The sequence below is a fragment of the Corella eumyota genome, chromosome 5 (assembly GCF_963082875.1).
Source record: "Corella eumyota chromosome 5, kaCorEumy4.1, whole genome shotgun sequence".
In the NCBI taxonomy this organism is placed as follows: Eukaryota; Metazoa; Chordata; class Ascidiacea; order Phlebobranchia; family Corellidae; genus Corella; species Corella eumyota.
This window is the reverse complement of record NC_137494.1, coordinates 543,503-557,808: the sequence shown is the minus strand read 5'-3', so window position 1 is coordinate 557,808 and position 14,306 is coordinate 543,503. Positions and strand designations below refer to the sequence as shown.

The window sequence follows — 14,306 nt, the reverse complement described above, 5'->3', positions numbered from 1 at the left end:
ATGACTTTCAATACAATTTCAACAATTCAACAAATATCTCGCAAACGAAAAGCTTCTTCAGAAAACGAACCGAGCAACAAAAGATTTGCTTTTGATGACGTCACAAACAAAGTATCGTCTCCAAAGAAACCAAACATTGTTGACATCGATGCTGCTAACAAAGACAACATAAACGAAGCTCCGGAATATGCTTTCGACATCTTTGAATACATGCGTGCTCGTGAGCAATGTTACGTCATTAAACCCGATTATTTGTCTTCTAATGACGTCACACCTAAAATGAGAACAATCCTCGTTGATTGGATGGTCGAGGTAAGAATAAAAATCAAATTAAAAATATTTTTACCTTTTAAATTTTCTTAAACTTTAAATTAAATGAATTTTTGTTACTTTCAGATCCAGGAAAAATTTCAACTCAACCACGAAACTTTGTACTTGGCCGTAAAGTTGGTTGATCATTATTTGCAACAAGTCGATTTATTGAAAGAAAAATTGCAACTTTTAGGCGCAACTTGTCTTCTTATTGCTGCCAAATTTGATGTAAGTATTTCAACATAACACTAAACAATAATGCTGCCTTATAAACTAGGTAAAGCTGTTAAGCCTTGATCTTGAAGCCCTGGTCCCAAATTTAAATGTTTTATTTATATTACAGGAAAGCAATTTGCCCTTGGTTGACGATTACTTATTTATTTGCGACGATGCTTACAAGCGAAGTGAAATGTTAGCCATAGAAAGATCGATTCTCACTCAAGTTGGATTTGACATTAACATCCCAATCGCTTACCGATTTCTTCGACGTTTCGCCAAATGTACAAAATGTGGAATGAAAAGTCTCACACTTGCTCGATTTATCCTCGAATCGTCGCTCCAAAATTACAATTTTGTTGATCGTTCAGCTTCCAAGATGGCGGCTGCTGCTTTGTGGTTAGCTTTAAAGATGACCAACAAACAACAATGGGACGACACTCTTGTGTATTATACTTCATACACTGAACAAGATATTATCGAACTTGCATTTGAACTTAACTCAATGGTCAAGAATGTTGACCAGACAACTTTTAATACAGTTTTCAACAAATATTCTCACCAAGTTTTTCACAAAGTTGCATTGATCCCAGCTTTACCAATGAAAACGAAAGAAAAATATACCCAGAACACAAACGAAATTTATTTTGAAGTTTAACTTTTTTTTGAAATACGTTATTCCAAAACAGTTTCAATTTATTTAATGAACACTTTTATGCAATATATATATTTTATTGCACTAAACTGCCCTTTCTGTTGTGTATTTATTTTTGTTCTTTGTTCCATATGTAATACCTTTATATATTTTATTCGTGCACTTGTATTTCATTATGCAATAAAACAACTTTACTAAATTTGCGATGTTTATTATAAGCCATTACTAAGATACATGTACACAATGTAAGACTTTATATCAAAAATTATATCTTACGCCCTAAAATAAAGCATATTTACAATAAATTGCACTGCACATAAACATTGTGCATTAGCTGAAAAGTTTTTAGATTTTAAATTATTGTTGTTTTAGAATATTTGTATATGTAGTAAATTCTTTCGGTTTGGATTTCTTTATTTTTTTTCCCAGTCATAGTTCTCGTCATATGTAGAATCAGTCGACTAAAAATTGTAAAGTAAAGTTAGATTTTATTCAAGCTTAATTTTTGTTCAAATTTTCACAGTAAAGTTCACTTTACATAGACTTAAGGTTTACTTAGTCGTTAGAGTACATATTAAAACAAGTTTACACAACCACACAAAAACATTTTTTTTCTAGATTTTAAAACTTTACCATAGCAACGTATTCCGTTGTAGTTGTTGTTGTCGACCATTCAGTCTCGGTTAGGTCATCATATCGGTTTTCGTTCATGTCCACATCAATTGGCTTTGGTGAGGCAGGCACGAATTCCTGGCTAAGGTCGTCACTTAATATCTGAGTGATCAACCTTTTAAGGCAATACTCGTCCATCTCGTAAGTGGTGGTGTAGCCGTACGGTTTATGGATGCAGGAAGCATTCAACATTTGCCCGATCTTTTGCCACCCGTAATCATTGAGTTTCTGGACCTAAATTAAAACAAAATGTTTATAGACCTAAGATAATGTGTGGTCATAAGATAAAACGTCAAGTTCCGCTAGACGTCAGTACAGAGTAATTAGATACAATCCAATTATAATAACACCTTTTTGCGTTCGAGCCGCACCATTGCCACACTATTCGCCTTTGAGCCAAGCGTTCACGGATAGCTTAACCACGTCATAACAGCACACCCTTGCCCCATACAAAATATAAAACCTATCCCTTAAGGGGATATGAAAAAAATAACACCTTTTTGTAAAGGTTTATTATACATATACAAGATAATACCATAATTAAACATTAAATAGGCGTAAAACTTAAAAATATAGCCCTTTTATTCACACAGTTTTGATTCCAGGAAAAAAAATTAAAAAAATACTTTTTGATCATTGGTAAGCATGTCAGGTTGATATTCCGTTGTAGCTTTGCATTTTTCGTTGTCTACCATGGAATCAAAGATTGTGTTAAATCTGGTCATAGAGTCATTATAGTCATCATTATACGTATCATCACCATTCTCTTCATTAAGGTCGCTTATATATTCGTTAATTTGGTTTACACCATCGTTACCATCATACATCCGCATCTATATATATAAAGTGTTATGTTATAATGATATAGCCTTAAAAAAAATTGTTGTGTTTTAGATGTGCAGTTTCAACAGAAATGGTGCTTGATCTTTAAAGTCCTATATTGACGATATTTTTGAAACAAATTAAAAAAAAACAATTTGATTTAACAAAAAAAGAAGCCCTGTTTGTGATGACGTAAAAATACTAGCTTGTATACATTCACTACGCTACTTAGTACTTTCTACGTCACACAAAAAATATGATAACCTAGTTTTTTATGTTAATCATTTTCCAGTATTTAAAAAAATTAAATTGTAAGCACTACAGACATTTTGTAAAGGTTATAAAACCATTTATGATTCAGTGTCAACCATACTAATGTGCTAATAATACCAGGTTTTAACCATACCGTTAACGAATGTTTAAAATTAGAATTTACCGATGTGATGACACTGGTTGTGACAAAGAATGTGGCAAGTGAAAACGTTGTTGCCATGAGGAACATGGAAATACACATAAGTGAGATGATCCAGCACATTTTGCTGCATTTTCCCGATCTTTGCCTTTTTATCTTTAAACAAAATAATAAAACTTTAACATTAAAACCCATTTACATAAAAATTACAGAAACGTATAAGAAATGTCGTTTATTTAATAAAACATAAATGTTACTAAACTATAAATTGATTTTGCAATAATAGCTTAAGATTAAACAGGTATCTTCTTTATACAATTGTCCACATCGACACCCATATGCCATTGTTAATGTAATATGGCGTTAAAATTCAATAATTTAGGTTAAACTCTAACCGGGTTAAGGTGGCTCCATTGAGCAAAGTTGGGGTTGCCTGCATTTGCATTCATTTTTCCTTTATATTGATTCGCTACAAACTAAATCTAAACGTATAATTTAGTTTTAAAACTGGATCGTAACTACATCTGCCGTTTAAACATTGGTTATATTGCTAAATAACCATATTAATAAACTGTAAAAACTAAGCTGACAACCTAATTTTAAAATTTGAAGTTAGTGAAATATTTTACTGATGTATTTCTAAGTTCTTACGAAACATAGCATGCCTGTTACTTTGCCCAACTTTAAGCTACAATGTAAACTATCTAAAGCTAGCAACATTTCCGCACCAAAGAATTTTCGCTTTAACAATTTCTATAATTACATAGGGAACTGAAATTTTCTAAGGCTATCACGCTTTCTTCGCGTGATAGGTTGGTTCACAAAAACACGATTTACAGCTATCTTGAGCCAATGAAAAAGCTTTTGGCGCGATGCCCCAATGAACACGTAATGGGTAATTCCATTGAAATAACAGAGCAAGTATTGTTTTTGTTGCTTGAAACTCGTTCGGACGTATCGCCTTAGGTTTTGGTAATTTTCCGTTCTGGAAATGCTCACTAAATGTATATTTGAGATCATATGGGCGCAGTTATAGATTAACTCAAGCACTTAAACTGAGTTCGTTTATTATACCTTTAGACAGGAAGTTTACCAGACATTTATTTCAACCAGAATAATGTGATAAGATGTGTGTTCCATACAATGTCTTCAAGCGTTTGTAATTTTAAAGAAAACAGCAACTTTTATTTAACTGTGTATTTAAAGTATAGTTGGGGGAACCACGCGTTCTGTTAAATCTAAACAAATTGACATAAAACAGGGGCGTACGGTAATGTTTAAAGTATTTAGAATTTAATATAGAAAGCAGGGGGTTTCTGTACATATTAGCTCATAGTGAGGTGCCGTAGACATCTTAAATCAGTCTTTCAGTTAGGTTTTTAGGTTCAAAACTTTAACGAAATAACTAAAACAAAACTTGGTGTGTTTTTAGATTATTTTTCGTGAATAAAAAATGGACAAAGTTAATTTAATTGCAACGGATTCCAACCAGCCAACCGATGTAGGTAAAGTGACCACAGTGGACCATGTTGTGGTAAGTTAAAGTTGTATTTGTTCAGGTTTAAAGAAGGGTAAAGCCTATTTTTTTCCATTAAGTATAGTTGTCTGCTTAATGGTAGGTATTTGTGTATTAAAAAGTTGCTGAAATTTATAATTTTTACCAAATGACGTTCACAAAATATCGTTAATTATTTAAAGACCCTTTTTTAGTAAACTGAAAAACTTTTAAAGTAATACCAAATACAATTAATTTCTCTATGCATATACACTTTTTTATGCTTTGGGTTCTTAGTTTTAACAAAATAAAAAAGAAACTAATTTTTTCTATCTAACTTTTTAGATCACGAAACAAAAGAGCGGGGGATGTTGCAAAACAGCAAGTGTGGTCATTCTGGCTATTTTAACATGCCTGCTACTAGCTTCCACAATAACTCTTAGCGTACTTGTGTTCAGCTCCTACTCGACTTATGGGGTATGATAATTATTACTTAAAAGTGAAGTGTTTAGGTAAAACGATAATTTACATAAATCATATTTAGTTGTTATCAGCATGGTGTAGTGGTACGAACAACTTGCTTACATGAGGTCGTGGGTTTAATCCCCACTGCTCTCAATTGCTGATATAAACGGTATGAACTCCTGCTAAGCACTTAACCAGCAGCATAATTATCGGGCAATTATAATCTATATAATATCCCAAACTGCCATAGGCAACTCGAGACTATGTCAGGGTAACTTATGTTACTCTATGTTTAAGTCGCACATTCGACTTTCCACATCGAAGATAAAGATATATACAAAAAAACATAACATATTTAAATGACTTGTGTCCAAACTAAACAAAATGCAGTTAATTACTATTGTCACATATTTCAATATCGTCTATAACTGTGGCATCCCGTTGCCTAAATCAAGTTAAAAATATTTATCAAGTTTAACATCGGATCTTTAGCGTTTTTACATTTACAAACATAAGAAATGCAGGGACTTTAAAATAGTTTAATTTTCTTGGTAATGTTTACTTTTGTCACTTAACAATTATCTTTTTGCAGGCGTTCGACTTTTACGGCGATGATTATAATGATGACTATGGAACGATAAACAACATTAAGACAGAAATAAGAAACCTTAAAAATAGTGGCGGCGACCAAGATACATTAAACAATATATACAACCAGCTTACAGAGAAGTTCAATGATGGAAGTTATTGCACTTCTGGTTCTACTCCAACCACGGTTAGTTTGCCAAATAAGTTTTTGTTAAATTTTTCTAAATGCAACCAACGTATTAATAAGGTGGCCACAGCGTTTTTAAAAAATGAAAAAATTTACGTATTATTTATTCTTGATGTGGTAAGTTCGACTTCACGATCTAAACATAGAATAACATTAGTTACCCCACCCAGTCTCGAGTTGCCTTTAGCAGTTTGGGATATTATAGATTACAATTGCCTAGTAATTATGCTACTGATTAAGTGCTGGCTCAGCAGGAGTTCATACTTTTTATAGCACTTTACCCAAGGGCGCCACAGCGTGAAAGTAGTGGGGTTCGAACCTTCGACCTTATGTAGTTAAGCCAATTGTTCAGACCACTGACACTTAATGAAGAGTTACTTAAATATGCAGGGGTAACTTCACAGTTTTTATTCATTATTTATTTTGTTTATTTTTTCAGCAAAAATCATTAATTGATGATTACCAATGGAGCGGTCTTGCCAGCAGCATCTACGCCTCTTGTATGTTCCAAGACTATGTCGACGGAGGCTGCATTCAGGAAAAGTTCATGGCTGACTACAACGCTAATCATGCTACTATCTACTAGATATTTGGAAAATAAATAAATAAAAATTGCGACATTTTGTGTTGAAAATTCAAATTTTCATTTAGGCCTAACTTGATATAATTTTTAAAAACTTAAAATTTAAAGCGTTTCCTTACCACATTTGTACTTACAAGTACTGCTTGTATATATTAGTATTGATGCTTTTGCACAAAATTGTAAATTCGATTAATTTTTAGACTTTTTGGAACTAAATATTTCAGTTAATTAAAAAATTCGCCAAACTGTAAATTGTCGGGTTGTATTTTTTGCTTGTAAATAAAGTATACGCTTATTAGAAGAAATGTTGGCTTGAGTGTCTTATTTAAATACAAGTCACGTATTAAGTGTTTTTGCTGGGCTAGCTACATAGAGTAAAAACCACAGAATTAAAAAACCTTTTAAAATAAACGAAACGCAGACATTTTATTCATTTAACGACTAGCCTGATATAAATTGTAAGCATATATGGTTTCCCAAAAAGGCAATATATACTTAAAAGATATGTAATTACAATAATTTAGAATTATTTCTTCGCCCTAAGGCATATTTGGTTCTCTAATAAACTTAACTGCTTCGTTGTGTATCGCTAACGCTAAATGCAATGTAAGTGCGATAATAATATCCACGATAATGTAGTTTGTGTTATATTTCAATACAGATAGTGCAATACGTTTACTGAATAACACTGCGTAATTTAAATTGGCAAAAAAAAATAAAGTTTTACAACTTTGAAATCGGAATAATCATTATAATATTTATCTGTTACTAAAAAACAAATATATAATATTTAAAGTGAAATAAATGCACTTTGAAACGGTAATTAGTGTCAATAAGTGATTTTGTTAATATGGTTAGGTGATAATATAAAAATATGTTTTTTTCATGTTTTTTTGATTTTTTTTGTTACAAAAAAGCAGCTGTTAAAATATTTTTTAAATACATGAATGCACTGAATATATTTGGCCCATAACAATAACATTATTCATGTGAAAATATAAACTAGCACATTTAATAGCTTTTGATATATATTTTTAATGAAGCCATTAAATGTTAAAGGTTTCCTTGCCAATATAGCAGCACAATTTTCAACTCCCAATTATATATTCCGGCTTTCCAACTTATTTGTTTTTATTATGGAGGGGCTTTCTGCTAATTTTTTTGGCTTTTTCTTTCTTAGGTGGAGGTTGAGCATTGCAATGTCGACCATAAAGACTAAAAATTAAAACAATAAATTAAAATAATTATTAAATATTTTAAACAAAATCCAAAATTCGTAATAAAAAATGATGAAAAAAAACTGGTTTAAAATTGTTAAGGTTTAAATAAATAAAAATTGTGTAATCTTAATACATCTTTATTAATTATTAAAAAAATTTATTTCTAAATTGGTTCCTAAGAAAATATTTTTTTCAATTTAACGGGAATAAAAATTTCCTTTTAGGTGAATAAACATTGACACAATAAATAATAAAATTAACAACTAACAACACTAAAGTAATAAAAAGGATTTTTCTCTGTAAATTTTTTCCAAGAACTAACCTACAGCACAAATTTCCAAGAAGTAATCTACACAAACACATTAATCTTTATCATTACCAAGAAATTCAAATAAAAAACAAAGTCAATATGCTTTTAAGATCTCTTATTTTTGACAATAAAAAATATATAAAAGCTAAATTATTGGGTGAAGGCAAGTTTTTAACCAATAAAAAAGTTTAGACTTTAGGCATTTTTGTTAAGTGATTGCTATTATATATAGGACAACTAAAACCCATAAAACGGATTATTTCTCCCCAATATTAAAGTAATTTTTAAAGCAAGTAAAGACACATGAAATTATATTATTGTTGCCATTTAAGTTAATACATTTTGCAAGTTTTAACACGATGTTACAGTTTCATAAAACTGTTGTGACCTTATTACCAAACAATAACAACATTATGATGTCATTGATGATACAATTTTGTAATCAAACATTAAATTGATTCTTTCACAATAAAACTAAATTTATTCAACCATTAAGATACCATTTTTATAAACAATATATGTACAGCCATATATGGTACATACAATCTTTGCTCTAAGAAACTGCTCAACAGTGCCATTTGTGGTGAAAAATTTATCCAAATAAATAAGCATATATGGTTGCCGAAAAAGACAGTATATACTTAAAAGATATGTAATCACAAGAATTTAGAATTATTTCTTCACCCTAAGGCATATTTGGTTTCCTATAAACTTAACTGCTTCGTTGTGTATCGCTAACGTTAAATGCAATGTAAGTGCGATAATAATATCCACGATAATGTAGTTTGTGTTATATTTCAATACAGATAGTGCAATATGTTTACTGAATAACACTGCGCAATTTAAATTGGCACAAAATAATAAAGTTTTACAACTTTGAAATCGGAATAATCATCATAATATATATCTGTTACTAAAAAAACAAATATATAATATTTAAAGTGAAATAAATGCACTTTGAAACGGTAATTAGTGCCAATGAATGATTTGTTAATATGGTTAGGTGATAATAAAAAGTATGTTTTTTTTTCATTTTTTTGTGTTTTTTTGATTTTTTTTGTTACAAAAAAGCAGCTGTTAAAATATTTTTTAAATACATAAATGCACTGAATATATTTGGCCCATAACAATAACATTATTCATGTGAATATATAAACTAGCACATTTAATAGCTCTTGATATATTTTTAATAAGGCCATTAAATATTAAAGGTTTCCTTGCCAATATAGCAGCACAATTTTCAACTCCCAATTATATATTCCGGCTTTCCAACTTATTTGTTTTTATTGTGGAGGGGCTTTCTGCTGATTTTTTTGGCTTTTTCTTTCTTAGGTGGAGGTTGAGGGTCAGCATTACAATGTCGACCGTACAAACTAAACATTAAACAATCAATTAAAATAATTATTAAATATTTTAAACAAAATCCAAAATTCGTGATAAATAATGATGAAAAAAAAATGGTTTTAAAATTGTTAAGGCTTAAATAAATAAAAATTGTGTAATCTTAATACATCTTTATTAATTATTAAAAAAAATTAATTTTAAATTAGTTCCTAAGAAAATATTTTTTTCAATTTAACGGGAATAAAAATTTCCTTTTAAAAAATAAACATTGACACAATAAATAATAAAATCAACAACTGACAACACTAAGGCAATAAAAAGAAACTTTCTCTCCTAATTTTGGCAACAAATTTCCAAGAAGTAATCTACACAAACACATTAATCTTTATCGTTACCAAGAAATTCAAATAAAAACCAAAGTCAATATGCTTTTAAGATCTCTTATTTTTGACAATAAAAATATATAAAAGCTAAATTATTGGGTGAAAGTAAGTTTTTAACCAATAAAAAAGTTTAGACTTTAGGCAATTTTTGTTAAGTGATTGCTACTATATATAAGGCAACTAAAACCCATAAAACGGATTATTTTTCCTCTATATTAAAGTAATTTTTAAAGCAAGTAATGACACATGAAATTATATTAATGTTACCATTTAAGTTAATACATTTTGCAAGTTTTAACACGATGTTACAATTTCATAAAACTGTTGTGACCTTATTACCAAACAATAACAACATTATGATGTCATAGATGATACAATTTTGTAATCACTTTAGTATGTTAAAAATCATTTTATATAAATCACAGAAAGATATTAAATTGATTCTTTCACAACAAAACTAAATTTATTCAACCATGAAGATACCATTTTTATAAACAATATAAGCCATATATGGTACATACAATCTTTGCTCTAAGAATCTGCTCAACAGTGCCAATTAGTGGTGGAAAATTTATCCAAATAAATAATCATAAAAGGCAATAGTGGCGCCCATTCAAACAATATTCCTAATAAAACATACAAAAATGAACTTACTATTTGTAAGTGTCAGATTTAATGTAATCGAACACATGAGTAACACCAAGTTGGAACTGCTCAGCAATTGGATGAACCCAGGGATTCTTGTCAGCTTTAAACACGTGGTTTGGTCCACACAGGTCTAATGCTCCTGTAGAAATAAAGAGTTAAACTGCGTCAGTATGTTATATTACAGTTGGAACTATACCGGTAGCGTGGTGTAGTGGTAAAAACACTTGCTACACCACATAAGGTTGTGGGTTCAATCCCCACTGATATTATCGCCTTTGAGTAAGGCACTATAAACGGTATGAACTCCTGCTGAGCCAGCACTTAATCAGCAGCATAATCATCAACCAATTATAATCTATAATATTCCAAATTGCTAAAGGCAATTGAGACTGGGTCGGAGTAACTGATGTTACTCTTGTTTAGTTCATGCAATTGACCTTACCATAAAATATATACAAAAAAATTACCCAGTTCAGGTGGTAACACAGTCATTCTGTTTCCCTGTAAATACAATTCCGTCAACTTTTTAAGTTGACCAATTTCCTTCGGTAAACAAATCAAATCATTGTCGCGAAAACTCAACTAAAAACAAAGTTTAAAAAGGGTAAAAGATAATAATAGCAGTTTACATATTTGTTGGATAATAACTTACCACTTGCAGTTCTTTCAACTTTGAAATGTCTTCTGGAAAGTTCTCAAAATCATTGTCGGAAAGATAGAGTGTCCGAATTGTTGCTAAAATAAAAAAAAATTAAGAAATTTACGGTAAACCAAATTACACAAAACTTGATCTAAAATTAAAACATGACTTACTGATATAGAAGAAATTGGAAGGTAAAGATTGTTCACTTAGGTTGTTGTATGAAAGATCCAACATCTCCAGCTTGGGAAAAGATCCAAATCCTCTTGGAAGATGACTTAATCTGTTCATTCTGATAAAAATGAATGATTAAAGTTTTATTTAAAGAGTGACAACATTACTTTAAGTTAAAAAAAACATATAGATAAATAGAAATCAGTGAAAAAATTGCTTCTACATAAATTATTCTTGATTTGGAAAAGTCGACTTCATGACCTAAACATAGAGTAACATCAATTACCCTGACCCAGTCTTAAGTTGCCTGTGGCATTTTGGGATATTATAGATTATAATTGCTCAGTAACTATGCTGCTGATTAGTGGCTGGCTCAGCAGAAGTTTATACCGTTTATAGCGCCTCATTTACAGCATCCAAGCAGTGGGAATTGAACCCATAACATCATGTAGTGTAGCTAGTCGTCTGACCACTACACCACGCTGCCAATTTGTCAAAAATGTAACACAAAAACTTGAAACAGCATACCCCAGATTTAAGATCTTAAGTTTCTGCATTCCACTTAAAGAAGTAGGTAGCTCCTCAATCTGGTTGTTGAACAAGTTAAGTAACACCAGGTTGACCAACTCTCCTATACTGGGAGGCACTGCAGCTAGTTTATTGTGGCTCATGGTTAAATGAGTCAAGTGTTCCAGCATCACTTTAAATGAAATAACAGAATAAAGTTAGGTGGTAATAGTAATTTATATATACAACAAAGTAATTTTTTTAACAAAACTGATATACAATTAATATAACAACAATGCGACGGGAAAAAATAACAAAATCAATTTAATGATTTAAAACATGCCAAAAGTGATAATATTTACAAAAAGATTTTAAGTATGTTATGGCATGGTCAAGAATTTCAGTTGTTATTATCCTGACTTTTAAGTTGTTGTTAAACTTAATTAACTCAAGAACTCTTTTGCTCGTTTATAAAATTGTGTCAATTGTTTAAAGTTACTACAATATATATGCCGGTAGTAAATCATACCAAACAAAAAATAAACAAATAAAACCTACTTAGACATTTTATACACACTTAGACATTACTTACTTAGGCCTGGGACTTCATTAATATTTTGAATTCTGCTGTCACTTAAGTCAATTTGTTTGGTTCCATGTTCTTTAGATTCATCGACAATTTTCTTAAGTTTTGACATTTTAAACTCCTAGTTAATCCTGAAATAAAAAAAAGAAGAATTCAAAACACAATAGAATATTTTATGCTATGTACAATATAGGTGAATGCAGTATCAATTTCAATAAAATGTTTACAGTTTTAAATTAAAAAGGCAGCATTAATTAGTTAATTAACCTATGTGCAATTTTCAAATTTGATTAATAAATAAAAATATGTTTTTGTACATAAAAAAAAATAAAAACATAAATCTTTAAAATTAAAAATCACCAAATAACATCCATTTTACCAAAAACTATTTACAATATATTATGTTACAAAAAAGGAAAAAAATTCTGAAGGGTTTTTATTAGAATTTTAAAACAGCCAAGTGCATTATTATTATGCTGAAAAACAGAGAAGTAGTTTATTGTTGATTTTCATAGAGTGTCACTGAGGCAATATACTGGTTTGCCATTACTTCAAAAATCATATTCTGAATTCCGTAACAAAATGTTGAGCCAAAAGGATTCGTTGTATTTGCTGAAGAAGCTCTATTCAACACAACAGGTTCTCCTATATCTGAATCCAGTTTATCAACAACTTCATCCCATTTAGTTATAGGCACAACATCAAATGATTTCTTATATCCTTGTAGTTCAACTTTAAATCGACATCGGTTGTAGATATTAAAGTTATAATGGCCCGGGTGATTTGAATGAAGAATGAACTTCTTTACGAGATGAGTTTCGCCGTCAAATAAAATATCAATCCCCAATGTAAGGTAATTATAGAAATAATCAGAATGGGCTTGTGATAACTTATGAGGTCCCGCTGAATGGATTTTCATTTTGTCATCGAGCTTGTAGAAAATATGACACGGACTTCCAATTTCTGATAACACATCTTGAACACAATCTCTAAATCTAACTTGTTTGACTTGAGTTTGTAACATTCCGTCGATACCAGTCGATAAAATGTTAAGTTCAATCCCAATGCAGTTGTCCTTATTAAGTAAAACTATGGTGTGCTCTGAGTAGAGGTTTCCATGGTAACAAGACAATGGCATCGAAGGTGAATGTGTTTCATTCAAGCTGTTACCAGAAAATAAACTCATTTTAGCAACCAAGGATATATAATCGGGAGAATGAATATTTTCTTGGTTAGGTTTGTTTGGAAAGAGAAAAGTTATTCCGCGGAATGTCAGAAAATACATTTGGTGTTTTTCGTCCAATGACGGTGGTTTCGTTGAGCCAAAAACTGAATCAATTCTCTGAGTTGTCGGTTTTATTTCAGGGTTGTTAAAATACACGCCGTTGTATTTTAACTGGACTTTACTTAAGTCAAACACTTCAATCACCTTTAAGCGTTGGTTTTCTGGGTCAAATATAAGTTTAATGCCATCTTGAGATAAACTCAAAATTATGTCGCTTTCATAAGGCTTTTTGTCATTGTAAATCACATTAATGTCCTTTATAACTCTACATTGTTTTTGAAGGATTAAGATGGCTTGGTTTATGGGCATTCCAAGTGCAAACTCCCATTGCTCATTGCCTAATGATTGCTCAGGGGTAACTAGCAAATCTAACATCTTTAATTTAAGTTATATGTAAAAATTTCACTTAATACCTTTATAAAATACAAAAATTTTAGGGTTTTAAACATTGTCTAGTTGCAGTTAGTATTTTATAAATCAGTCAGACAGTTAGAATACATACTTTTCCTGATTTATTAGTCATTAGGCTTCGAACATTTTTACATAACAAACAGACAAAATACGGTCTGACGGTCATTCTGCAACTGCCCGATCTAAAACTTTAAAAAATTCGCCTTCTGTTCCACTACATAACAAATACACATATATATTACTAGAATTATTAACTTATATACTAACACAACGTAATTTTAATTACATATCTTTACACCCCTTCTGCCCTTCGAAAGTTTTTGTTGTGAATCGCCTAATATAGCCAATAATAAATTAGACGACATAAACAAAGACACTTTAACACACACGC

The 14,306-nt window shown here is 30.5% G+C and overlaps 5 protein-coding genes across 5 annotated transcripts; 2 read left to right on the top strand and 3 right to left on the bottom strand.

The window, feature by feature from the left end:
• On the top strand, positions 1-1,186 carry LOC145752457 (G2/mitotic-specific cyclin-B3-like). The gene is made up of 3 exons (XM_082568747.1): positions 1-312; positions 397-540; positions 656-1,186. Exons 1-3 carry the CDS (start codon positions 1-3, stop codon positions 1,184-1,186), a joined length of 987 nt encoding a protein of 328 aa, XP_082424873.1.
• A 177-nt stretch (positions 1,187-1,363) lies between these two features.
• On the bottom strand, positions 1,364-3,808 carry LOC145752889 (uncharacterized). The gene is made up of 5 exons (XM_082569254.1): positions 3,485-3,808; positions 3,114-3,245; positions 2,482-2,688; positions 1,817-2,089; positions 1,364-1,644 (listed from the first exon to the last, which is right to left on the bottom strand). Exons 1-5 carry the CDS (start codon positions 3,536-3,538, stop codon positions 1,597-1,599), a joined length of 714 nt encoding a protein of 237 aa, XP_082425380.1. The 5' UTR covers positions 3,539-3,808; the 3' UTR covers positions 1,364-1,596.
• Positions 3,809-4,461: 653 nt separating this feature from the next.
• LOC145752891 (uncharacterized) lies at positions 4,462-6,759 on the top strand. The gene is made up of 4 exons (XM_082569255.1): positions 4,462-4,623; positions 4,930-5,061; positions 5,642-5,824; positions 6,264-6,759. Exons 1-4 carry the CDS (start codon positions 4,543-4,545, stop codon positions 6,408-6,410), a joined length of 543 nt encoding a protein of 180 aa, XP_082425381.1. The 5' UTR covers positions 4,462-4,542; the 3' UTR covers positions 6,411-6,759.
• Positions 6,760-8,716: 1,957 nt separating this feature from the next.
• LOC145753889 (ras suppressor protein 1-like) lies at positions 8,717-12,353 on the bottom strand. Its single transcript, XM_082570409.1, has 7 exons — positions 12,226-12,353; positions 11,655-11,826; positions 11,126-11,244; positions 10,965-11,047; positions 10,780-10,894; positions 10,319-10,451; positions 8,717-9,310 (listed from the first exon to the last, which is right to left on the bottom strand). Exons 1-7 carry the CDS (start codon positions 12,329-12,331, stop codon positions 9,211-9,213), a joined length of 828 nt encoding a protein of 275 aa, XP_082426535.1. The 5' UTR covers positions 12,332-12,353; the 3' UTR covers positions 8,717-9,210.
• On the bottom strand, positions 12,340-13,910 carry LOC145753888 (phagosome assembly factor 1-like). Its single transcript, XM_082570408.1, has one exon. The coding sequence runs from the start codon at positions 13,877-13,879 to the stop codon at positions 12,716-12,718; it is 1,164 nt and encodes a 387-aa protein (XP_082426534.1). The 5' UTR covers positions 13,880-13,910; the 3' UTR covers positions 12,340-12,715.
• Positions 13,911-14,306: the final 396 nt, after the last annotated feature.

Coding starts and splice junctions, on each gene's coding strand:
- LOC145752889 (XM_082569254.1), bottom strand. CDS start 3,538: ATGAATGCAAATGCAGGCAACCCCAACTTTGCTCAATGGAGCCACCTT. Junction 3,246..3,484: donor AATGGAGCCACCTTAACCCG/GTTAGAGTTTAA, acceptor TTTTGTTTAAAG/ATAAAAAGGCAAAGATCGGG. Junction 2,090..2,481: donor TGCTTACCAATGATCAAAAA/GTATTTTTTTAA, acceptor GTTTTAATTTAG/GTCCAGAAACTCAATGATTA.
- LOC145753889 (XM_082570409.1), bottom strand. CDS start 12,331: ATGTCAAAACTTAAGAAAATTGTCGATGAATCTAAAGAACATGGAACC. Junction 11,245..11,654: donor CTTAAGATCTTAAATCTGGG/GTATGCTGTTTC, acceptor CATTTTTATCAG/AATGAACAGATTAAGTCATC. Junction 11,048..11,125: donor TTCCAATTTCTTCTATATCA/GTAAGTCATGTT, acceptor TTTTTATTTTAG/CAACAATTCGGACACTCTAT.
- LOC145753888 (XM_082570408.1), bottom strand. CDS start 13,879: ATGTTAGATTTGCTAGTTACCCCTGAGCAATCATTAGGCAATGAGCAA.
- LOC145752891 (XM_082569255.1), top strand. CDS start 4,543: ATGGACAAAGTTAATTTAATTGCAACGGATTCCAACCAGCCAACCGAT. Junction 5,062..5,641: donor GCTCCTACTCGACTTATGGG/GTATGATAATTA, acceptor ATCTTTTTGCAG/GCGTTCGACTTTTACGGCGA. Junction 5,825..6,263: donor CTGGTTCTACTCCAACCACG/GTTAGTTTGCCA, acceptor TTATTTTTTCAG/CAAAAATCATTAATTGATGA.
- LOC145752457 (XM_082568747.1), top strand. CDS start 1: ATGACTTTCAATACAATTTCAACAATTCAACAAATATCTCGCAAACGA. Junction 313..396: donor TCGTTGATTGGATGGTCGAG/GTAAGAATAAAA, acceptor TGTTACTTTCAG/ATCCAGGAAAAATTTCAACT. Junction 541..655: donor TTATTGCTGCCAAATTTGAT/GTAAGTATTTCA, acceptor TTTATATTACAG/GAAAGCAATTTGCCCTTGGT.